At 42.1% G+C, this 22,013-nt stretch overlaps 1 protein-coding gene across 2 annotated transcripts in view; it reads right to left on the bottom strand.

Annotated features, from left to right (window-relative positions):
• Positions 1-691: 691 nt before the first annotated feature.
• The window catches only part of EDEM3 (ER degradation enhancing alpha-mannosidase like protein 3), a 55,861-nt gene continuing 34,539 nt past the window's right edge, over positions 692-22,013 (bottom strand). Inside the window, exons 14-20 of one of the 2 annotated variants that reach the window (XM_080917681.1) lie at positions 18,668-18,833; positions 18,279-18,433; positions 17,136-17,292; positions 14,853-15,044; positions 14,156-14,321; positions 10,860-11,045; positions 692-4,442 (exon numbers count right to left, since the gene is read on the bottom strand). In XM_080917681.1, coding sequence (XP_080773807.1) covers positions 4,036-4,442; positions 10,860-11,045; positions 14,156-14,321; positions 14,853-15,044; positions 17,136-17,292; positions 18,279-18,433; positions 18,668-18,833 — 1,429 coding nt within the window. In that variant the 3' untranslated portion in view covers positions 692-4,035. The remainder of the gene's footprint in view (positions 4,443-10,859; positions 11,046-14,155; positions 14,322-14,852; positions 15,045-17,135; positions 17,293-18,278; positions 18,434-18,667; positions 18,834-22,013) is intronic. The other variant, XM_080917682.1, reaches the window with a different exon arrangement.

Raw genomic sequence — 22,013 nt, 5'->3', positions numbered from 1 at the left:
TCTTAACATTGATCATGATCGTTGCATGATCTTTCATGTATCTACTCAGAGGCCCTGGGAGGGCAAAGAGTTCAGAGCCATTGCAGAGTGTTACTGAAATGCAATGGCCAAGGCCAGTGTGCTGGTTTCATTGAGGGAGCCACCACTACCCTCCCGCCACCATAGGCTCTGCTGTGTAAATATTTGATCCCCAGCCTGGGACACTATCTGGGGAGGCTCAGCGGTGTGGCCTTACTCTGCCACCACAATAGGCTGTCTCCTGCTCACGGTCCTGTGTGAACTCTCAGAGGTACCATGTCTGACGGCTGCCATGATAATGAGGGGCTTCAGACCCTTGGGAACCATAAACCCAAAGCTGCTTTTGCTCATGGTCTTCAATACAGGAATAGAAAAGTAATCAATGAACCTACTTTTGATGATAATATTAAAAGAGGTCAAGTAATTTTATTAAATATAAGTAAATCCAAGACACAAATGTTACCAACAGTGACACAGAACTATTACTTTTTTAAACTTTAGTTTGATTTAGGTACTATTTGAGTTTTAGAAGTGATACTTGCATGGGTTTTTATTCCCTAAAACGCCTGTAAATTCACTGTCCTGGGTAAAGACAGACAAAAGGAAAACAGAGACACCAAATTCTAGATATTTGTACAATGATTCTAAAAATTTGAAATTTAAAACTAGACCAGAATATTTACATGTTTTATTAAATTTACAATCAGTAATATAATCAAATACACAATTATATACAAGGATTATATACATTTTGCCCAGACTTTTACATCACAGTACATAGTTTCCATTAGAAATATTGTTTACATTTATCACCAAACAATAAAACCCAACAACAGTAGTGTTACAGCACCTGTTAGTACAGACAGCTTTTTCATAAATTACATCATAAGAAAATATACGGCTGTAAATTGGGCTTTTAAAAATGTCTTTTATAAAATCTGAACATACAATGTTTCATTCACAGAATGTTTTTTTCTATGTTCTGACTGTAGCCTTGTGCATAAAACAACCAGTTGGAATATTTACTAGATGCTACCCTCCCCTCTAAAACTACAAACACTATCTGAATTACTTAGGCTGAGCTTTCTTTATGATGAATCTGGCATGGAGTTCGGTGAGAGAACAAATGCTGGCTTTGCTATAAGACAGGCTTATATGATGGTAATTTAAATCTAAAAGAATTCCCGAGAAAATAGTTCCATTAGTGAAACTGAAGTCAGAGAGTGCATAATTTTTCATTTAAAAATATCTAACACTGTAAAGAAAAAGGAAAGGGAAAATTACAAAATAATTTGTTCCAAAACAATTATACTTTTTTTGGAAGCTTATTACATAGGTTAAAAAGAAAAAAAGAAAACCCAACTAAGAAAAATAGCCCACCTCAAACATATCTAGTAAATTACTGTTCTTTCACATTTAAATTTTATGGGGAAAATATTGCAAATTAGGGCATATAATTTCAATGGAGTTTTTATGTGAGAAAAAAAAAAACCCCTAATTTTACTAGGTAAACAAGCTTTAAAACTTGGAAATACCTGAATTAAATACTTGCTCTAACAGCTAACCTTTAGCTTTCAGGTAAAAACCCACACTTGAGTCCAGGTTTGTAAACATTATATACATCTTTCTTAGTCAAATGATTTTATGGCTGTGGTGGTCATTTCAGCTCCGTTTCTAAGCAGTCAACATTTAACTGAGGTAGACCAGATGTTTCTAAACCCAGGGTCTCAGAATTCCCTGAATCTTCAGCAAGTAAATAAAATATGAGAGGTTTTTTAAACAAACAACATCAACAACAATGAAAAAATGAAGAAAATCTATGCTGTTGGAATTTTCTAGTGAACTCAAAGCCTATGTTGTGGCAGTCTGTCAAATTCGAAAATGGATGGAGAGTCAGTTAGAATGTTGTGTTCCGAAGCTGAACATATTCCTCCTTTCTTACGTAGGGGAATCTGAGTATTATTCCTTCTAGAGTAAGTAAAATGTCTTAAATTATTCTTTAAAAGTTTTCTAAAACAAATCAGTAAGTGCATCTAAACCTTAATGCAGGGCAACAGCACCTCCTAGTGGCCAAAGGAATGGTATGTGGCAGTAAGCTGGCTTTTCCTAGTGTGTCATGGGCTCCTTTATGCCATTGTGTTCTCAAGATTAAAAAAAAAAAAAAAAAAAAAAAAAGCAGCTTTGATTAACTTAGCAGAGTCTGATTTAGCCAACAATGGCTTTGAGCTACAAATACAAAATCAATCCATATAAGGCTTCTGTAATCAAAGTCTCAAGGGACATCTGTTCCGTTCTCCAGCCCCAGTCCTAAAAACCACATCATGTAATTGAGCCTCAGCTATTCTGGCAGCTTTGCAATGAAAAATGAAGCACATCCACTCTTCTGAATATTCTGTGCATTACAGTTCTAGCTCCGCCCACTAAACGTGACATGCAGAGAGACTAAAATACCCATGTTTGCTGTCAGGTTTAACCACAAGTTAATAAAGGCCTAGTCATACTACCCCGTCCCCCAGGGAATCCTCTACGATTAATATTACTCACTGACCAGTTCTGTTTTGTTGGGCCCTACAGGTACTTATCCTCTTATAAAAGGGCGCGTTTACCTGGGACCTAAGACAACCACACACACAGCCACGGTACAGCACTGCTGCCTTTCATAGCTCCACGTTTGTCTAAGTAATTCAGTACCTCAAAACCATGTTTTAGAGAGAAATAATTGTGTAATGCCATGGCAAAAAGGAATTAAGTCCCTCAAATATTCATTTAGAAGCAGTTAAAGCAAGCTTAAAAATAAATAAAATGAATAAAATCATGATTTCAATATAGAGCTATCAAGAGGCAAAACCAAAAATAATTAAATGTGACCAGCTCCAAAAATAACAAAACAAAAACCCACTTTTTCTTTTACTTATATGGCTATATAGTTTTTACACAGGTCACTAGAGACCAATTTTCAAGTCCACATCAGAAGGAGGAGTATTTGTTAAAACAAAACTAAACAAACTGAAATCCATGATTTAACAGAAAATGTGACAGACTCCAGCTTCAAGGGAGAAAGACAGCAGTCACCCCGGGGTTACAGACCGCCACCATGGCTTCTCACGGCTCTATAAGATAGGGAAGTGGAACAGGGCTTGGAGATGAGCCTTGTCTCAAACTGCGTCCTAAACATGGGATGGAGTAAGGCTGACGGCTAGAGTAACCACCGTACGAGAAATGAACTTGGGAAGACGTCCACTCTACCCACAAGGCCCACTGCTGACTTCCATTAGAGTAGTCATAGCTCCCCTCAGGGCAGCCCAATGGGAAGTTGATATTGCAACATTACAGTCTCTCTTTCTCTCTATTATCCCACAATATCTATAGGACCCTCTTCCTGGCCCCATAGTAGGTCTTTATGAAAACCTATAGAAAGAGCGCACTGGCTTCACCTTTGGTTTAAATGCTAAGGTCATTGTTGGGAGAGGAAAGAAATCAAGTCGTCTCGGCCATCTGTCACTGATGGAAGCAGGTAAGAGCGATGAGCAGAAACTGTGGTTACCATGAATGCATCTGCTTCACAACCCATAGGTCACTTAGAGTTCCTGTGAAGGCAGCAAAGCCACAATGCCACAATACTCATTCAGATCTTCCCCAAAGGCCTTCTGACCCAACCCCAGGGCAGTGAGGCTTTCTTTAACTAGAAAGCTGCACTGATGCTTGTTCCCACTTTCCATTAGCTGACTTTGTTTTTTGTCTACCCAGGAATGGCCAGTCATCTTTCCCTGGCTTGGGAGCTGCAGGTTATGCATTACCACCATTTGAGGGGTTGTGAGTTTCCACTTTAGATGGGACAGCTTCAGCGAGGTCAGCTCTAACACAGCATGCTCCAGGTTCCTATGGTAACTACTTACCCCAGTCAGAACGTGCCTGAGCAGTGCTCAGGGCCTCCCAGGAGAGCCTGCTTGGTACAGGGTGTCGGAAACCAGTTTACCTCTTCTTTTTAGTATCTACCACCAGAGTCTTTACAGCGAGTCATAGTTCGTCCTTCTCCATCATTTCAAATGCTTCTATGTCTTCATTCCAGTCTGCTAATATGGAGTCTATAGGCCGGGCCTTTGCACCCCAGCTGACATTAGGACTGGGGTCCTCCTCAGTTTCTGATTGTTCTTCAAGTTGGTTATCTAAGTCTGTACATTCACCATCAAGACTTGCAGTCTCATGGGTTTCTGGGGAACTAGGTATCTGTTCAGAAGGGGCAAAGCCGGCAGCTTCTTCACTGTCTGCTGGAGATGACGACTCTGAGGGAGAATCTGGGGGGTTTTCAGGGGTCTCCTGATCGGCCAAGTCGACTGTCTGAGAAAGCGGCAGCATCTGCTCTGTACTTTGATTCTGAGAATCATTTTCAGAAGATGGCTGGTCTTCATTTTCCATCTCAGGATCTGTATGAGAAAGAAACAAACACATCACTCCCCCTCTTAAAAACTACATCACATTTACAAAGTCACCTGGGTTTTGAGTAAAGCAGTAAAGCAGTGACATCAATGTAGAACAGGACACAGTGGCACTGACGACAAGGCCTTACAATCACACCTTCCGTGTGGCTACGGGCAGAATGTGCTGACAGGGAAAATAAGCGCCGCTCCGCGGAGAGGAGAAGAATCAACAGCATGGCGCTGGCTTGGACGAGGAGTGAGGAGTAGTGAAAGCACTAAACAAAGGTGTAAATGCATAAAAACGTCAACGTCAGAGCGGACGCGGCTCAGTGGCTAAGCAGCTTGCTGCACGGTGGTCAGGATGGTGGGTCCCCAGCACCCATGTAACAAGCTGGCTTCTCACAGATACCTACGGCCTCCATGTGAACGCACACATACAATTTATTAATAACTAACTTCAAGAGAATGTGCGTACAAGAACATTCTAAATGCAATACATTTTAACATTTTAATAGCATCTATCATTGCTAAAACTTGAAATCATATCTGTTGGAAAAGTAAAAATTCCACTCAGTGATCCACTTAGATTCAAACAAAACAACCTGATGGTTTTAAGTATTAATATGACTCATTAAAATATTTTCATAAAGACAAGAACTAAGATTGTCAATAAAACTATTCCTGTATATCTATGAATTTTAAAGTTAAAGCCTGAAATTCACTAGGAGCCTGAGCAGGTACAGTTTTTGTAATGAACATAAAATATAAAAGCCCTGGAAGTATTCTGAGTTCCCACAATACAGTATTAAATCGGCCACATCCTGCTAGGCCTCTTTCTGCAATGTAGCTAGAACTCTCCAGCTGCCTGGTGCCAGAGAGAAAATGAGGAGTGAAAACTGTCTTTAAGCATCTCACAGCCCAACAAGAAAGCAGTATTTACAAAAACTGGGTATGTCTACACCTAAGTGAAAAATCCCACTTTTAACCTGGGAGCTAGGCATGTGCCACAAGGAAAGTGGTAACAATATCTGCGGCTCCTTCGGAAGGTAAGCCGAGCTTGCGATCAGAAAGGGAGGAAAATGGACCAGCTATGAAGCCAAACTAACCCTTGGAGGGACTGTGGACAAGCGGGCACATACAGGTGAGTACGTACGGTCCCCTCTCAGGTCGGATCTCCTTATTAGGGAGGTTTCTGCACACACAGGAGCACACACATGAGCACACACAGGAGCACACACACACAGGAGCACACACACACAGGAGCATACATGCTTACTCGTTTCTGCACACACATGAGCACACACACACACGAGCACACACACACACAGGAGCATACATGCTTACTCATTTCTGCACACACATGAGCACACACACACAGGAGCACACACACACAGGAGCACACACACACAGGAGCACACACACACAGGAGCACACACACACAGGAGCACACACACACAGGAGCACACATGCTTACTCTCTCCAGTTCAGGCTCTGAGTCTCTGGATGGTGTGACAGCTTGAATAAGAACTGTCACCCACAGACCTGAGCACTGGCACTTGGTCCCAGCTGCTCTAGGTGGTGCTATCCGGGAAAGTGTAGGAGGCAGATTCTTCCTGGAAGAAGTGTTCACACGGATGAACTTTGGGGGTTCTTTCCTTTCTCTGCTTTCTGGTTGAGGTTTAAGATGTGTTCTCTCAGCTGCCCTGCTGTAGCTCCGTTATTAACTCTAGCACTGAGGGAAGGCTGTCCAAAGCAAGCACTCTGTAAGCTGCCTTTGTCATGGTATTTGCCACAGCAACAGAAAAGTTATTTAACACAGTTGGGTTTCTGGTTTTCTTGCTTGTTTTTTGCAGGGGAGCTGAAGGTTCAAACATCTTAGTTTTCTTCCTTCCTTCCTCCCTTTCTTCCTTCCTCCCTTCCTTCCTCTTCTTTCCTGCCTTCTTTCCTCTTCCTTCCTCTTCCTTCCTTCCTCTTCCTTCCTTCTTCTTCCTACCTCTTCCTTCCTTCCTTCCTTCCTTTCTTCCTTCCTTCCTTCCTTTCTTCCTTCCTTCCTTCCTACCTCTTCCTTCCTTCCTTTCTACCTCTTCCTTCCTTCCTTCCTTCCTTCCTCTTCTTTCCTGCCTTCTTTCCTCTTCCTTCCTCTTCCTTCCTTCCTACCTCTTCCTTCCTTCTTCTTCCTTCTTCCTACCTCTTCCTTCCTTCCTTCCTTTCTTCCTTCCTTCCTCTTCCTTCCTTCCTTTCTTCCTTCCTCTTCCTTCCTTCCTTCCTCTTCCTTCCTTCCTCTTCCTTCCTTCCTTCCTCTTCCTTCCTTCCTCTTCCTTCCTTCCTTCCTCTTCCTTCCTTCCTCTTCCTTCCTTCCTTCCTTCCTTCCTCTTCCTTCCTTCCTTCCTTCCTTCCTTCCGTGCTTAATTTCTCTTATTATTTTGTCATCTCAGTGTTCTGGGCTGTGAAAGAGGCACAATTAAGTAAAAAGATAGGAATCATGGGTGTGAGGTTGAGAGAGAGAGAGAGAGAGAGAGAGAGAGAGAGAGAGAGAGAGAGAGAGAGAGGTCGGGACAAGTGTAGGGCTGACCTGTCTAGTGATAAAGATACAGACAGTCTGGCTTAGACCCTTCAGAGGTCACATGTGATGCACTGTTACTCTGGTGTCTAGTTAGCCAGGGTAAACATAGAAAAGATACAAGTCTCACCTCTATTTTTAGATTGTGACGGAATACTGAAACCAAAGTGTGGGGGTCAGAATGAAAACGGCCCCCAGAGCTGCACTGTTAGGAGGCACGGCCTTGTTGGAGGATATGCATCACTGGGGGATGGGCTTGGAGGTTTCAGAAGCTCAAGTCAGGCCGTTTCACTCTCTTCCTGCTGCCGCTGAGAGAGAGCTCTCAGCTTCCTCTCCAGCACCAGGTCTGCCTGGGTGCTGCCATGCTTCCTGCCATGAAGAAAACAACCACGCCTCTGACACTGTGAGCCAGCCCCAGTTACCTGCCTTCCTTTATAAGAGTTGCTGTGGTCACGGTGTCTCTTCACAGCAACAGAACACTGAGACATAAACCAAATCTAACTCCTACCAAAGTTAATAAAAAATTGTAAAGAAAACTAAGTGCAAGCATCATTAACTACTCAACAGAAGTGCCAGCAGCTAAAAGTGAAATTGTACCTTCTTTCATAATATAAATTTAAAAACCCTACAAAACAAACTTATGACAGGCATACAGCTCATATTGCTTAAGATACACAATCATAATAACAGTAAAAATGAGAGCTGATTAACTTAATAGATATGTTCCACAACAGGACATTGTCACATTAACAGTTTTCTATTCTATTAAAAAAATATCAAATACAGAACTTCAAAATCTCATTTCTACTTCTTTTAGTTTTTGAACTAAAACTGAAATTCTAAACAAATACAGTAAGGGAAGAGCTGCCATATGAAATGTATTCAAAACAAAACTTGAGTTACTTGCACAGAAACAAGTAAGTTAGAAGGACAAAAGTGCAAGCGTTGCCTCTTTGGTTGTAAAAGCCTATGACCCACAGAACAAGAGTGAGCAGGGGCAGCAGCCAAGCCAGCCTGGGCTCTGGGAGGAACAAGGATCCAAAGGAGCTGAGTCTGCCATGTTACGTCTAAGGTACTTGTCACCCGTCAAAAGGGTGTAACGTTGACACAGAAATGGCATATCAGAAAGCCAAGAAACAAAGACTGGAGAATAGTCCAAGGAACATTACTGGGTATATTAATGGGAAAATTAATGTTGGTGAAAACATAAGAGTTTGAATAATATACATTCACTCAGCAGCACATTCTATGGTAACTAAAAGCAAAGCTCAGATAGTTAAGAAGAGCCATGTATTAGACAATCATGTAATACAATCACTGAACTATATCAGGGGAAAAAACCCTTATATTCTACCAAGGAGAAAAAGTGACATCAAAAGGTGGCATTCGGTTTGGGAACAGTATGGCTGAACTTCTCAAAGAGGAAAAGATCCACAGAGATGCAAACACCCGGCAGGTGACTAGCACAGCCTGTTAGGGAGGGCAGCGAGCACAGCTTCCTGACCATCACGCTGGGCTGCTCCTCTCCAGGCAGAGAGCCATCTGCTCGCGTCTCAGGCTGCCCTGGCTGGAGTCAGACCTTTACCAACGGTCCTGCATAGCCCAGTGCCAGGGCAGTCACGCTGAGGCCTACTGTGGGTGGGTTATTTGAAGACTGAGACTGCTCGGTTTCGATTGAGGGCGGTGTGTAAGACAGGACTCTTTCTTTCAATCTCTCTTCCATTTTCCGTCTGACTTCTTACCCAACAAGCACACACGAACACATAGTAACCTTGGAAGCATCTGTCTCTAGCCTTCAGGGCACAGGGCCTGCCTGTTATGTAGGCTGGAAGTGTAAGAATGGACTGGAACTTTAAGTGCTGGTGTGCTCCTCCATAACCAGGGAGAAGAGGAAAACTGACTCTAAGCTGTTAGCTGCATCAATTTAAAGGCAACCAACACACTGTTCTTTGTTTGTGAGACAGGGCTGAAATTATTAGATATCTTTTAAAACTCAAAATTTGAAGCAATTAGAACTAAGAGACACAGTGTTAAACTGTGTGTTTATAACTTAATGTTAGAAGTGTTAACAGTCTCCCCAAGGAAGCAACACTTCTACTTGATAAACCTGGAGTGTTTTCACCTCTGAAGAATGTGGTATCTGATCACTGGTGCTAGCAGGTAGAAGGACATCAGATATACACACCTTAACAGTCAAACCTGTCAGAAAAGGCAGGTATAGGAAGGAGCTTGTCTGGGGCTTCTAGCTCCTGTATTATAACTGCAAAGGACTTCTATCAGCAAGAAATATGACTATGTCTTGGAAGGATGATTTGAAGACATTTTGCTGCTTAGATTAGGTACTTATGACTTGACGGTCCTTACATAGGACTGTCTTCCTTACACTCTTTCTGGAGTATGACCACTTGTTTACCATGATCACACATCTTAACGGGTGCGCCTCTCACCTCCACAGGAGCTTGTAAACAAGCCAATGTCTTAAATATTTTACTCTGTATGTAAACAAAGGTGATCCAAAGTAATCATTTCTCATACAACAATGCTGCCGTCAGGGTGACTTGTGCATGGGCATGGACCAGTGAACTCAGCTAGAGTATGGAGTATATAATTAATAGAACTGCTTATGGGAGGATCAATAAAGAATATTACCGGGTAACTGATTGAACATGAAAGTTATAAATTACATTAAGTCATATATTATGGTACTCGGTGAAACAAAATTATATATATAATAATTGACTTATTAAACAAAATTATATATGCATGTGTGCATAGCACACACACATATATAACTGTTTTTTAAATGCAGGATACTTACTACTGTTAATAATGTAGCTTGGAATCATTTTACCTTTTAATATGGCTGCTGAGATTCCCACGGCAGCACAAGAAAGGGGAAAGCAAAGGCATTACAGAGGTACACAGAGTAATGTTCACTCGCCTGCGTCTGATGCACAGCAGAGCAGCAGAAGGGAGTGAATTTTGAAAAAGTCCACAGGAGGGTTTGAGAAGCTTAGGACCTGTCCGTATTCTGCCTCCACGCCCACACATCCGTACACCCACTCATTCAGTCCACTGCTCTGAAACAGCCGGCAGTTCAAAGACTCACAGAACAAAGCAGTACGAGATGACGGAACACCGACTAGGACAGCACTGTACTGTCGGCATTTAGAAAAGAGTGTCGTCTGGAGTCACAGTGAATCATCCGCTAACACACACCACACAGCACCGTGCATTTGAGGGAGGCATGAGGACAGTTCCCTCGAATGAGGATCACAGCCTGCATCTGGCACCCTGCGTCCCCTCAGCCCCCATCTCCTCAGGTGTGAAAACTAAGTGGCCTTCACACAGCAGGTTCAAAGAAGTTCTGTGACTCCTGCAGCACAAACACCAGAGATAACAAATGCACGTGGGAGGTGCTGCATTGCTGATGCCTCTATCAGGAGTGGCCAGGGCAGAGCAGGGCTGGTAAGACCTCTACTGTCATACTGTAGGCCACACCCTGCATGCAAAAATCTAATTCTAAAAGCATTCCAATTCAGCCAGCAAAATAAGTGTTTTATTATTTACAATAATAATAAATTACTATTAATATTTCCCAATACTAATGGTAATTTATTAAAAACAACTTATTTATTATTTATCATATAGTTAAATATGAAAATAGTAAAAATAATAAATGCTAATAATATTAATAAAGTAGGAACAATAAATTAGTATTGTTTCCAAGAGAACAATTCTAAACCGCCATCTGAAACTGTCACTTGCTTTACTAGTGAACTAAGAGTAAAAGAGCCGTGTGGCTCTCGCCAGCAGTTCTGCTCCGGGCTGAACAGGGCCGGTGCACTAGCCCTGGCTGTTACCTCGGTCTCTCGCTTTGTCGGAAAGGAGCACCTCCACCTGCTCATGCTCTCGGATGGCGTCCAGGATGATGCTTCCCTCCTTGCTGAACAGGAAGAGCATGGGGATCTTTATGTCATCCGTGTCTTTGCCATCGCCGGCCATCTGGAACAGGGGGGCAGTGTCACTGCTGCTACCCTCGTTGTCATCTGCACACAGACAGACAGGGAGTCACTGCTTGTTACCTGCTGATGGAAATGCTCTTGGGCACCAAAAAGAGTATAACCTTTTTTTATTTTATGACTTATCCTAAGGAAATAATTGAAATCAGTAAAAGCTCTAACCTCAAAGAAACTCACCGGACTGACAGTTCTAAGCCACTCTCAATAAATTATGATGAATTACTTGACACAGAAAACTGTGTGAAAAGCACAGCACACAGATTTCACGACGGTACTATTTTCATACGTGAAAGGACAAGTCTACACATGACGACTTTAATGACCGGATCACACAGGTGTAACTGTGAATGACCTTTAGGTTCCTCAAATAGCTTTGTCACAGTCATGAATTTTAGACCAGGATCACTGAGCTGGCAGTAGCGGAACTGAGCAGTGCTGTTATCTCACACTGCTAAGTAGCAGTTAACTTCTCTGCCCACGTGAGTGTCAGTCACATCCACTGTCATGCATCATGTCCCTGAGTCAAGGGCAGTCCCATCCCTCACGGTTTGCTAGTGTCTTCCTCTTAGTAATGACTGACCAGACAAAGGATGGCTGACCTCTGACCCGCTGTAATCCTAGAACTGCCACCCAGAAACACTGTTGCTGCCAGTAACCGGTGTAAGTGACTCAGACTGTGTGCCTGGCTGCCTTTTGGGAGCTGTGACAGGGAGGGAGAGGGAGCCGGTGTGGGAGGAGGCGCAGCTGCTCCCAAAGCTGAGACGGTGCTGATACAAAGATGGAACGTGTCAGCCATGACAACGCTCAGTTCCTCGTGTTTACCAGGTGTGTGCTGCTCTCGGGCTGAGTGAAAACCATCCCTTCCCATATAACAAACAACCTCCCTTCTTCAAATATAAGAAAATTATTACCTTCTGCAGTCAAATGATTTCTAAGGTAATTTGTATTTTTAGTCCTCATAAGAAAAAAATAAACAAAATTTACTAAAAGGAAAAAAACTGCCTTATTAGGAAAAAATTTAGGAAAAAGAAGTCACACATTATATCAGAGAACATCATAAAGACTCAGCCCAGAAACTGGGATAATCTTATACACTGAAAGATATTTTTAAAAGACTGATATACACAACCTATGCTATGTCTTATACTTTAAATATGTTCAGTGTTGGTAAGTAAGACATGCTCAAAATCCTAGTGACAATAAGGTATTAAGTTCTTCTGTCATAGTAGCCAAGGACAAACAGGATGTCTTGGGGCTAGGAAGAGGCTCAGTTGGGACGGCACCGGCCACACACTCATGAAGACGGGAATCTCTAGTACCCACATAAAAGATGGCTACTGTGATGCGCACCTGACCCTGGCCCGGGCGTTAGGGCGAGAGGCAGATGCACAGTTCACTGGCCAGTGAGCTTTGGGCTCCGTGAAACACTGTTTCCAAAACTAAGATGGAGAACAGCTGGGAAAACACTGACACTGCCCTGGGGCCTCCGTGAATATGTGCGTGCGCACACAACCTGTACATACACACACTCAGAAGAGAACAGGTTTACGTGAGGGGTCAGGAAAACCTCCTGTAACTGGCCACACAGTAGGCGCTGTTGGAACTACCCAATGTACAATGCAAAGCACGCAGAGACAGCGTGTGCAGTACGTACTGTGCCTCAGCAACGTCTAAACCGAGACACAAGTTACGAGGCCCACACCCAATGTGGGTTTCTCCTCAAACTTCAGCTAACAAACTTTATTCACTTAAACCAACATTTTAGTACCCATATAAGATAAACAAAGGAAAAAGTAAATGATTTTTGCTGAAATAAATCTAAGTACTTAAGTGATCACATTTTGTTTATAAGTCAAAAGCAGGGTCAACCCTGCTACACTCACTCGCCCTGCCCTTTCAATGCCTTACCTACAATCAATGTAGAAATGGATGCTAATTAAGGGAAATAAAAAATGCAAAATAAACTTTCTCAGTCAATTCACAACTGATGTGGGATTCCAGTCTTACACTTCTTTCTAAATACAAATGCCTTTTTACCTTCAACATCTAAAATTATATGTTCCTGCTGACAATCCTGGCTTGTTAGGGGAAAGGGAACTAAAGAACAGCAGAACTCTGGTTGAAACCTGTGGGTAAAATAAGCTAAAACTGGGCATTTGTAATTCCAGTGGAAAAAATCCACAGGACGCAGTGTTCTAGCAACCTGTGCTTACGTGCTGTTCAGTATTACGCAGCCCACACAAATCCTTTTCAGAAAGAAAAGGTAACATATGAAGCTCAAGAAAAACAAACAAAAAAACAAAAACAAAAACAAAAAAGAAGAAAGCCTCGGTCCTTCTTAGGAAAAAAAAATGTATAGCACCCTCTCAGAGTGTGGTACACCCGGACCTTAAATCACTAATAATCCAAGAGCTAAGAATATAGCCTTGTGGCAATTTTTGGTATTCACAGATCATTATTCTATACTCACCAAGAAATCTGTTTCCATGTGACGTTCTGTTCTACATGTACTTTATGCTTATGGTAACTAGTGGGATTTCATTGCATGCTATCAAACCTCTAAAAGAATTAAGTACTGACAAAAATATTCATATAGTGTTATGTCAAAATGCCTTTAAAAATCTGTATATGTATCCCTCTTTTCTTAAAATAAAGTTGTAAGAGAGAGAGAGAGAGAGAGAGAGAGAGAGAGAGAGAGAGAGAGAGAGAGAGAGAGAGAGAGAGAATAACGAATAACCGGAGCTGGGCCAACACTGCACTGCCAGTCTGTGACAGCCACCAACTGTGCCACAGGTCTGGGATTCCAAACCTGCCACCCTGCGGAGGGACAGAAGTCTCTGAGGGCTGCCCACTGCAGGTGGCTGAGTGCAGTTCTTACCTGGGGACTTTAGGTCTCGAGGGCCGTCTCTTTTCCAGAGTGTGGGTATTTTCACAGCACTCCGGCTCCACCCTCACACCTCACCCCAAATATTTTCGCTGACATATCAATAGAAACCAGTTTCTGTACTGTCAAGAAATGATCACATCACTGAATCATCCATCCTTTGTGTTCTCAAATGTAAATAACCAGAACATCCTTTTGACAAGATTTAAAAAAAAAAAAAATGAACAGCAAAGGCTCTGATCACCTCACTCACCAATCACAATGCCGCCGATGGCACCAGCATTCTGGATGTTCCGTGCCTTTTCTGCAAACATGCACTGCCCTCTTTGTATCAAGGCAATTTTCCCCATCACTGCCTCAGGGTTAGTGAGCTCCGAACAGCCATTATATGGTTTACTGCTTGCAACAAATCCTCTTGTCTGTCAGAAATAAAAGCAACGTACATCATCTTCTTCAATTATAACCTAATCCTTTAATTTTAGTATCGTGAGCTTTAAGGGAAGGACCCCCTCCCCCTCCTCCCGAGTGTGTGTACACACAAAAGCTACTGATCGATCATCAGTCTCACCACCATCAAAAGCTATTCACCTCATCTTTTAAGACTGGGTTTCTCACAGAACTTGGGGATCACAGGCTGGCCAAGGGATCCTGAGAAGTCCTCCTGCCTCTGCCCCAGTGCTGGGAGTAGAAGAGGCACTAACATGCTCGTTTTACTGTGTGCTTGGGATGGATGCAGGTCTTCCTGTGTGCATGGCAGCCACCTAAGAACCCGGTAACTATGCTGGAGGCTGGATGCTCAGGTAATGCTGTGCTACGCTGTGCTGCGGATCGAAGCCAGGGGCTCACTCAGCTGAACGTGTGTTTACACCACAGGGCCCCCCAACTTCTACACATAAAGAAGTCAAATACTTACTATTTCAACTCCAGCAAGCTTACTGGAGTGCACATACCTCTTTGTGTTTAGACAGATCCAGCCCAAACTGAGCTGGTCCAGCAGTTAAGACTACCCTGCCGAAAAACGGGTGGGAAATGATCTGGACAGCTCGAGGAGGCAGCTGCTGCTCCTTCTGCTGCTGACTGGACAGCTCTATCATCTCCTGCATGAACCGCAATCCATCCTCAGCATCAATTGAACTAGCAGCCTATGAAAGAAACAGACTCAGTGGGGCTTCCCTGTCCTCCCGCACACTTCCCACCCTTTCTGCTTCCTACATGGAGTCTCTCTCCTTTTAGTACAGGCTCCTACTAAATATCTGTGATCTAACTTGGCCTCAATACATTCTCTCATCAACTACATTCTCTGAAAACAACTGTCTCTAACTTCTCTCCATGTCTCTTTCCTTACACGCTTACACGCCAGCTCTGGGGCACACTCGGCTGTCCTGTATGAGATGCACAGCGCCCTTCTGCTGGTTTACCTCTGCCAGCTTCCCCTTTGAAGGGAAGGAAAGCTTCTGCTTTCAGAGAACACTTTCAGAGAAAGAAGACACAATTAAGTTAGGGCGGATACAGGCTAAGATGTAGAAACATGGAGCAGAGATATAAAAGGTGGGCTCTGTGTAAAGTTCAGGACGAGTGTTAAATGCACATGTCTAACATGTCGAGCAGCAGAAACAGGATGCTGTTAAAGAAGAGGGAGAAAAGAATGTCACTACACTCTTAGACGTCTACACTGAGTGGGTGTGCCAGGGAAGCAGAGCTACAAAGGAGTCTACAAGGCAAAGAGTGAGAACAGAAAAGAAAGTACGTTGCTAGAATACCCTGGGACCAAAAAGAAGAAACCGTCTTAAGGAAAGTCAACAGTTAAGCAAAGTTAAGCTGTACTAATGATTAAGAAGCCACAGGGGCCTCAATGAAAGCATTAGAGATGCCACACTCACAATTAAGGACCATAAGGATAGAGGAATATTCTTAAATGAAAGATGGAGGTAACAAAAAATAGATAAAAATGGGAGGGAAAGGTGATGTCATGGGAAAGCTGGTTTGAGGACAGGCTATCGGAGTGCTTCCAGCTTAAAATTAATCAGAATACTATGCTGTTCAGAATCAAAGTGCTAATGATGCAAGTAACTTAAATGTTTCATGTTATAAAATTTTTAAAGTAAAAACCAAAAAAAAATTGTCTAAAAAGTATGGTATATTGTTCAGCTACAAATATATGAGAAGCTTGGTTTCTGTAATGAATAAACTACCAAGATTCAATATTTTGGGGAAACTAAAACAGTGTGAACTATTATTATATAATTATTATATAATATTTTATATAATATAATAATATAATATAAAATAATATAATATAATAATAGATAACCTCTATCTCAAAATAAAATAATGGAGAGACAATGAACCAAGAAAGAAAAATTTAGATTTACATCCTATTTTTTACTATAGTGCTATAAACAAATCATCCCAACTGATCACACAGAATTTGAATGTTTCCAAAAGACTTCCATGTGTGTTCCCTCAAGCTTCCAACAGTCAAAGCCATCACTCTGTTCAAGTGAGGAACAAAGCAACAGTACCTAGTCCATATGGTACTTAGTCCATATGGTACTTAGTCCATATGGTACCTAGTCCATATGGTATCTAGTTCATATGGTACCTAGTCCATACAGTAAGTAGTGCATACAGTACCTAGTCCATGCAGTACCTAGTCCATACAGTACCTAGTCCATGCAGTACCTAGTCCATACAGTACCTAGTCCATGCAGTACCTAGCCCATACAGTATCTAACCCATACAGTACCTAGTGCATACAGTACCTGGTCCATATAGTACCTAGTCCATGTACTACCCAGCCCATACAGTACCTAGTGCATACAGTACCTATCCCATACAGTACCTAGTCTGTACAGTACCTAGCCCATACAGTATCTAACCCATATAGTACCTAGTCTTCACAGTACCTAGTCCACACAGTACCTAGCCCATAGAGTACCTAGTCCATGCAGTACCTAGTCCATGCAGTACCTAGCCCATACAGTACCTAGCCCATAGAGTACCTATTCCATACGTACCTAGTCCATACAGTACCTAGCCCATAGAGAACCTAGTCCGTACAGTACCTAATCCATACAGTACCTAGCCCATAGAGAACCTAGTCCATACAGTACCTAGTCCATACAGTACCTAGCCCATAGAGTACCTAGTCCATACAGTACCTAGTCCATACAGTACCTAGCCCATAGAGTACCTAGTCCATACAGTACCTAGCCCACACAGCAATGTCTTACTTGGATTGCATGTTGGACCAGCTGGACTCGCCCATCTTTGAGGTGAATCAAACTCACCCCCATCTTCTTCAGGATTTCTAAATGTTCAGGGTTAGTGGCCATAAAATCTCTGGCTCTCAGAGGAGGCTTAGCCCCACTTCTGAAACTCTCCTCTCTGCTGAAAGGAATCAGAAGCAAAGCTTACAACTATACACTGTAAGTAGTAAAATATAAAAATAAAATAAGAATAATCTTAGTAGCTATTTGCAAAACAGCTAATTTTAGATCTGGTAGAGCTGCATTTTCCCATGCATAATTCTGATTATTAACAAAGTATGTTATTTCTGATTATTACCCGTGTATGTATGCATTTGTCTATGTGTTCCAGTAAACTAGATCATGTATGCTGTCTTTGTCCAAAATCTTCTATTTCTCACATTTTTTCCAGTTTTAGTTTTTAAAAACTGTATGTGTACCAGTGTTCTGTCTGCATGTATGTCTGTGCAGTGCCCTTCAAAGCCAGAGGAGGATGTCACATCCTTGGGACTAAAGTTACAGACAGTTGTGAGCTGCCATGTGGGTTCAAGGAATTGCACGTGGGTCCTCTGGAAGGCCAGCCAGTGCTCCTAACTGCTGAGCCACCTCACCAGCCCTGACAATACTTTCATCAGTGGATAATGACGCCTACTTCATTCTTTCTGCTCCCTGTAGTCAACAGCCTTTACAGTGACTATCTAGACACAGAAAGTGTTTACATGCCTCCCAAATCAGTTCAGTTACAATCGAGCGTAAGGATTTCTAAAAAATAAAATAAAACACAAACAAAGCAACACAAAACCTGTCTTTCTACTATGCAGAAACTAGAGAAAACATCAAGACATACCGAACTGATAAATCTCGCATCAAAAACTGGCCTAGATAAATTTAAAAACTGTTGTATACTATCTACTATTAAACAAAATGCAAAAAAGTTCACATAACTTTAATTTAATAAAAACTACATATCTCAGTGTCTCTGGTCTAAGTGAAAGTCTTTTCAACTATTGTTATATGCCCCTTAAGCATAGCTATTTATTATGAATTAACTTGGCACTAACTATATTATCAAATATAATGGTATTTATTATAAAATAACTATGGTATTAAATATAAAACAATACATACACTCTGATGATGCCTCTTGGACAGCTCTTATCCACCACGTTTTTCAAGGGTTCGCGGATGCTCTGAGCGTACAATGGATCATTAGGAAAAAGAATCTGCGTGTTTGGACAAGTCCAATCAAAGTTACTATCATCCAGTTCTGTGTATTCTGAGGTCTAGAACATAAAAAAAAAAAAAAAAACTAATAATAGTGATACTTAATATTATGGATAAAAGGGAGATTTTTATTAAACAAGAGTGATGTCCTAAAAGCAAATGAGACAATATTGTAAATAGTCCCCTCCTACCATGCATATATAAGCTGAGTTCTCATTATAGGTTACTTCCTAGAAAAATAACACAAATCTATAAAAAAGAAAGGGGATGAAGTCATTTAATTTAAAACTCACTGTGTTCTTCTTCGAGATGCTTCGGTTTGTGGTAGAAAGCCAAAGAGGTAACAGATGAGCTTCTGTTGTGAAGATATAGTCTTCGATGTCAAAAATTATGTCTTCTTTATCAGCAAATAACAGGTACAGATATTTAAACATTTCAGCCAAGAAGAATGAATCCATTCTAAATTGAAGTCACAGACACATATTTAAAACTAGAGTCACTATAATACTGAGTGTCTCAATCCTTCACTGTCAAATAACCTAACTCAAGTGTAACGCAATGGCACAAGAGACCAGAGGAGCTGCTATCACTGCCACTAATCTTATCAAAAAGTCACAAAAAAAAAAAAAACCTGCAAAAAAAAAAAAAAATCCCACATAAACACACAAAATTCACACCTCTCTCTCTCTCTCTCTCTCTCTCTCTCTCTCTCTGTGTGTGTCTCTCTCTCTCTCTCTCTTTTTAGACAGGGCACTCTGGCTGTTCTGGAACTGGAGCTCTCTGTGTAGACCAGGTTGTCCTTGAACTTACAGAGAGCAGTTTTTCTCTGCTTCCTGAGTGCTGAGATTAAGACCTAAGCTACAACTGCCCATTTTATTTTGTGTTTTTTTTTTAAATGTATTTATTTTTTGTTTTGTTTAAATGTAGGTGTGCTATGTCTGCAGAAGGTCATGTGTGGTTGCTGGGAATTGAACTCAGAACCTCTGGAAGAACCTCTGAGCCATCTCTCCAGCTCCCATACTACACATTTGACAGGTTTTCTACTGTGGAGAAAACAGCACAGACACAGTAAGTAAACATCCACATCAGACTTTGACGGTATCATTTATAAAATGTTCCACAGAAGTAAACGCAAAGCCCCAGGAAGGCACAGCTTAGTACAATACTTATGTCCCAGAGCTGTAAGGGTTTTATCTATTTGTTTACTATTTAGTTGAGGAGAGACAGAGGGAAGTATGGACATGCCTTCACAAGTAGCTTAATGTTACAACATTTTACAAAGAAATTTAAGTAAAATTAATTTCAGGAAAAGAGCATCTAGGGATTAGATGGGAATGCCCTGCCTCCCATAAGGCAGCAAGGCTGTGACAGTAACTGATGCCTATGGCTTGTTTAACAGGTGGAAGGGCATTGCTAAGAATGATGGGAGTGGTGAACAGCTGGGATTTAAAGATGACACTTTTCTGTGAAGGAGGTCGCTGGCCATCGGGACATTACCTGAAGACTAACTTCTGTTTCCTGTTCCACAAAGGGAACAAAACAGCAAACCTACGTGTGAGAATGAAACCACAACTCTACTTTTTCCTGTGTCTGAACAGCTGTGCGGTGTGTGTTCTGTCACAAAGTTTCCCACCACGCCTGGAACTAGTCAGCTGGTCAGGCCAGGTGGCCAGTGGGCTGTGTGCACCCTGTTTCTGCCCCTGCAACCCTGGGCTTCTGGACACATGTGGCCAGGCCTGGCTCTTTATGTGGGTGCTGGGGGATTACACTCCTCGTGTTGTGCAGCAAACTCTTTACCCACTGAGTCAGCTCCTGGTCATATCATTTTAAAACCTTGTGGCACATTTTAAATGCAAATCTTGTCTGGAAAAACAAAGCTGTCCTGTTAGTCTGTAAAAAGCTTACTGTAGCTCTGCCTTTCTGAATGCTACTTCAGAACTGCAGACTGACTGGTACATCAATGAGTGAGAGTCTGTGAGCTGATCATAAAGCATGTTTGTAAACATTTAGAAAAGAGTAAGACGTAGTTGGATACTCATCTCTAGGTTCCGGTTCGTCTGGTTGTATCTAAAGCCAGAAACATACACAAGTGCAAAGGTGTTAATTACCCTTGTCTAAAGTGACGGCTAAATTCCTCAGCATTGTCTTCGGCACCTTACAGCAGGGTCTTCACAAAACTTTTTTGTCAATCAGATTATTTTTAGTAATCACATACTACTAGAAAAATACAAATATTTTCTTCTTGAAAAGTGTGTGTGTGTGTGTGTGTGTGTGTGTGTGTGCAAGCCCACTTGTGTGCACATGCAGTTTTGTTTCAAAGTGGAGGATAAAATCTAGGACTTAACTCAAGATAGGTAGGTTCTACCACCAACCTACATCCCAACCCAGATAGTTCAAGAGATATTCTATATACCTCACTACAATCAGAAAGGAGTGAGGCAGTGATAACACGTCTAGCAACATCATCATAAAAGGAGTAGCGGGTAGAAAGGTAAAGGAAGGTTGGTCAATTCTGAACACTGGAAGGTCTTAAGAGAACGACCTGTCCTCTAACTCCCTCCAGTGTCCTGTGCAACATTATCATATGCCTCTGACCTCTCGACACACCCGCCCTGCTCACCAACCACAGCACTGCAAGGCCAGGACTGCGTCTCATCTACCAACCCTAACACTTAAGTGCAGAGCCTGGTGTGAAGTAGGCGCTCACCTACTGTTCCTTGAACAGACTGCTGTCATCACATGGTTGTCTGTGCCAATGTACTGATTACAATTCTCACCAATTTTACCAAACACCTTGGAAGCAATTCTCTTATTTTTCCCCTAGGGTTGTTCATCTTTAAAATGAGGATGATGATGGGTTTAAACTTCCAAGGGCTGCTGGATCAAATGAGTCAAACATACGTGCTCAGAAGAGCGCCTGGATACAGGGAAGTCCGTTGTTTGTGTGTCTACTTCCCCAACCTAGACTTTCCTTATCAGCTACAGTGGAAAAGGGAGTTTAAGGCCAGCTATTTCTCAAACACTCCGAGAGAGAGAGAGAGAGAGAGAGAGAGAGAGAGAGAGAGAGAGAGAGAGAGAGAGAGAGAGAGAGAACACCAAGGGCCAGCGCTGTGAGTGTGAGCACCGTGTTCCTCACGTCTTCAGATCTGTGAGTGTGAACACCATGTTCCTCACGTCTTCAAATCTGTGAGTGTGAGCACCGTGTTCCTCACGTCTTCAGTCTCTTTGCCTAGAACAATTTTTCATCTGTCTAACTCTTCCTCATCTGTCAGGCCTCAGCATTCTCCAGAAGCATCTCAGTGAACATCACATCCCCCCTTACATCTCATGCCCCTTCCAAATGATTCACAGCACATTTGAAAAGTCTGTTTATATATCTTGTCGTTGCTGATTCAGGGGCTCAAAAGACATGCCTTTACATTCTAATCTTTCTTTACAAAGATTTATTTATTTATTTTATGTATATGAGTACATTGTAGCTCTCTTCAGACACCAGAAAAGAGCATCATATCCCAATACAAGGGGATCTGAGCCACCATGTGGTTTCTGGGATTTGAACTCAGGACCTCTGGAAGAGCAGTCAGTGCTCTTAACCGCTGAGCCATCTCTCCAGCCCTGTATGTCTAACCTTTCAAACTA

This window comes from Micromys minutus (genome assembly GCF_963924665.1).
Source record: "Micromys minutus genome assembly, chromosome: 6".
NCBI classification, from domain to species: Eukaryota; Metazoa; Chordata; class Mammalia; order Rodentia; family Muridae; genus Micromys; species Micromys minutus.
Note: the sequence above shows the minus strand (reverse complement) of the source record. Positions and strands in the feature narration are given on the sequence as shown.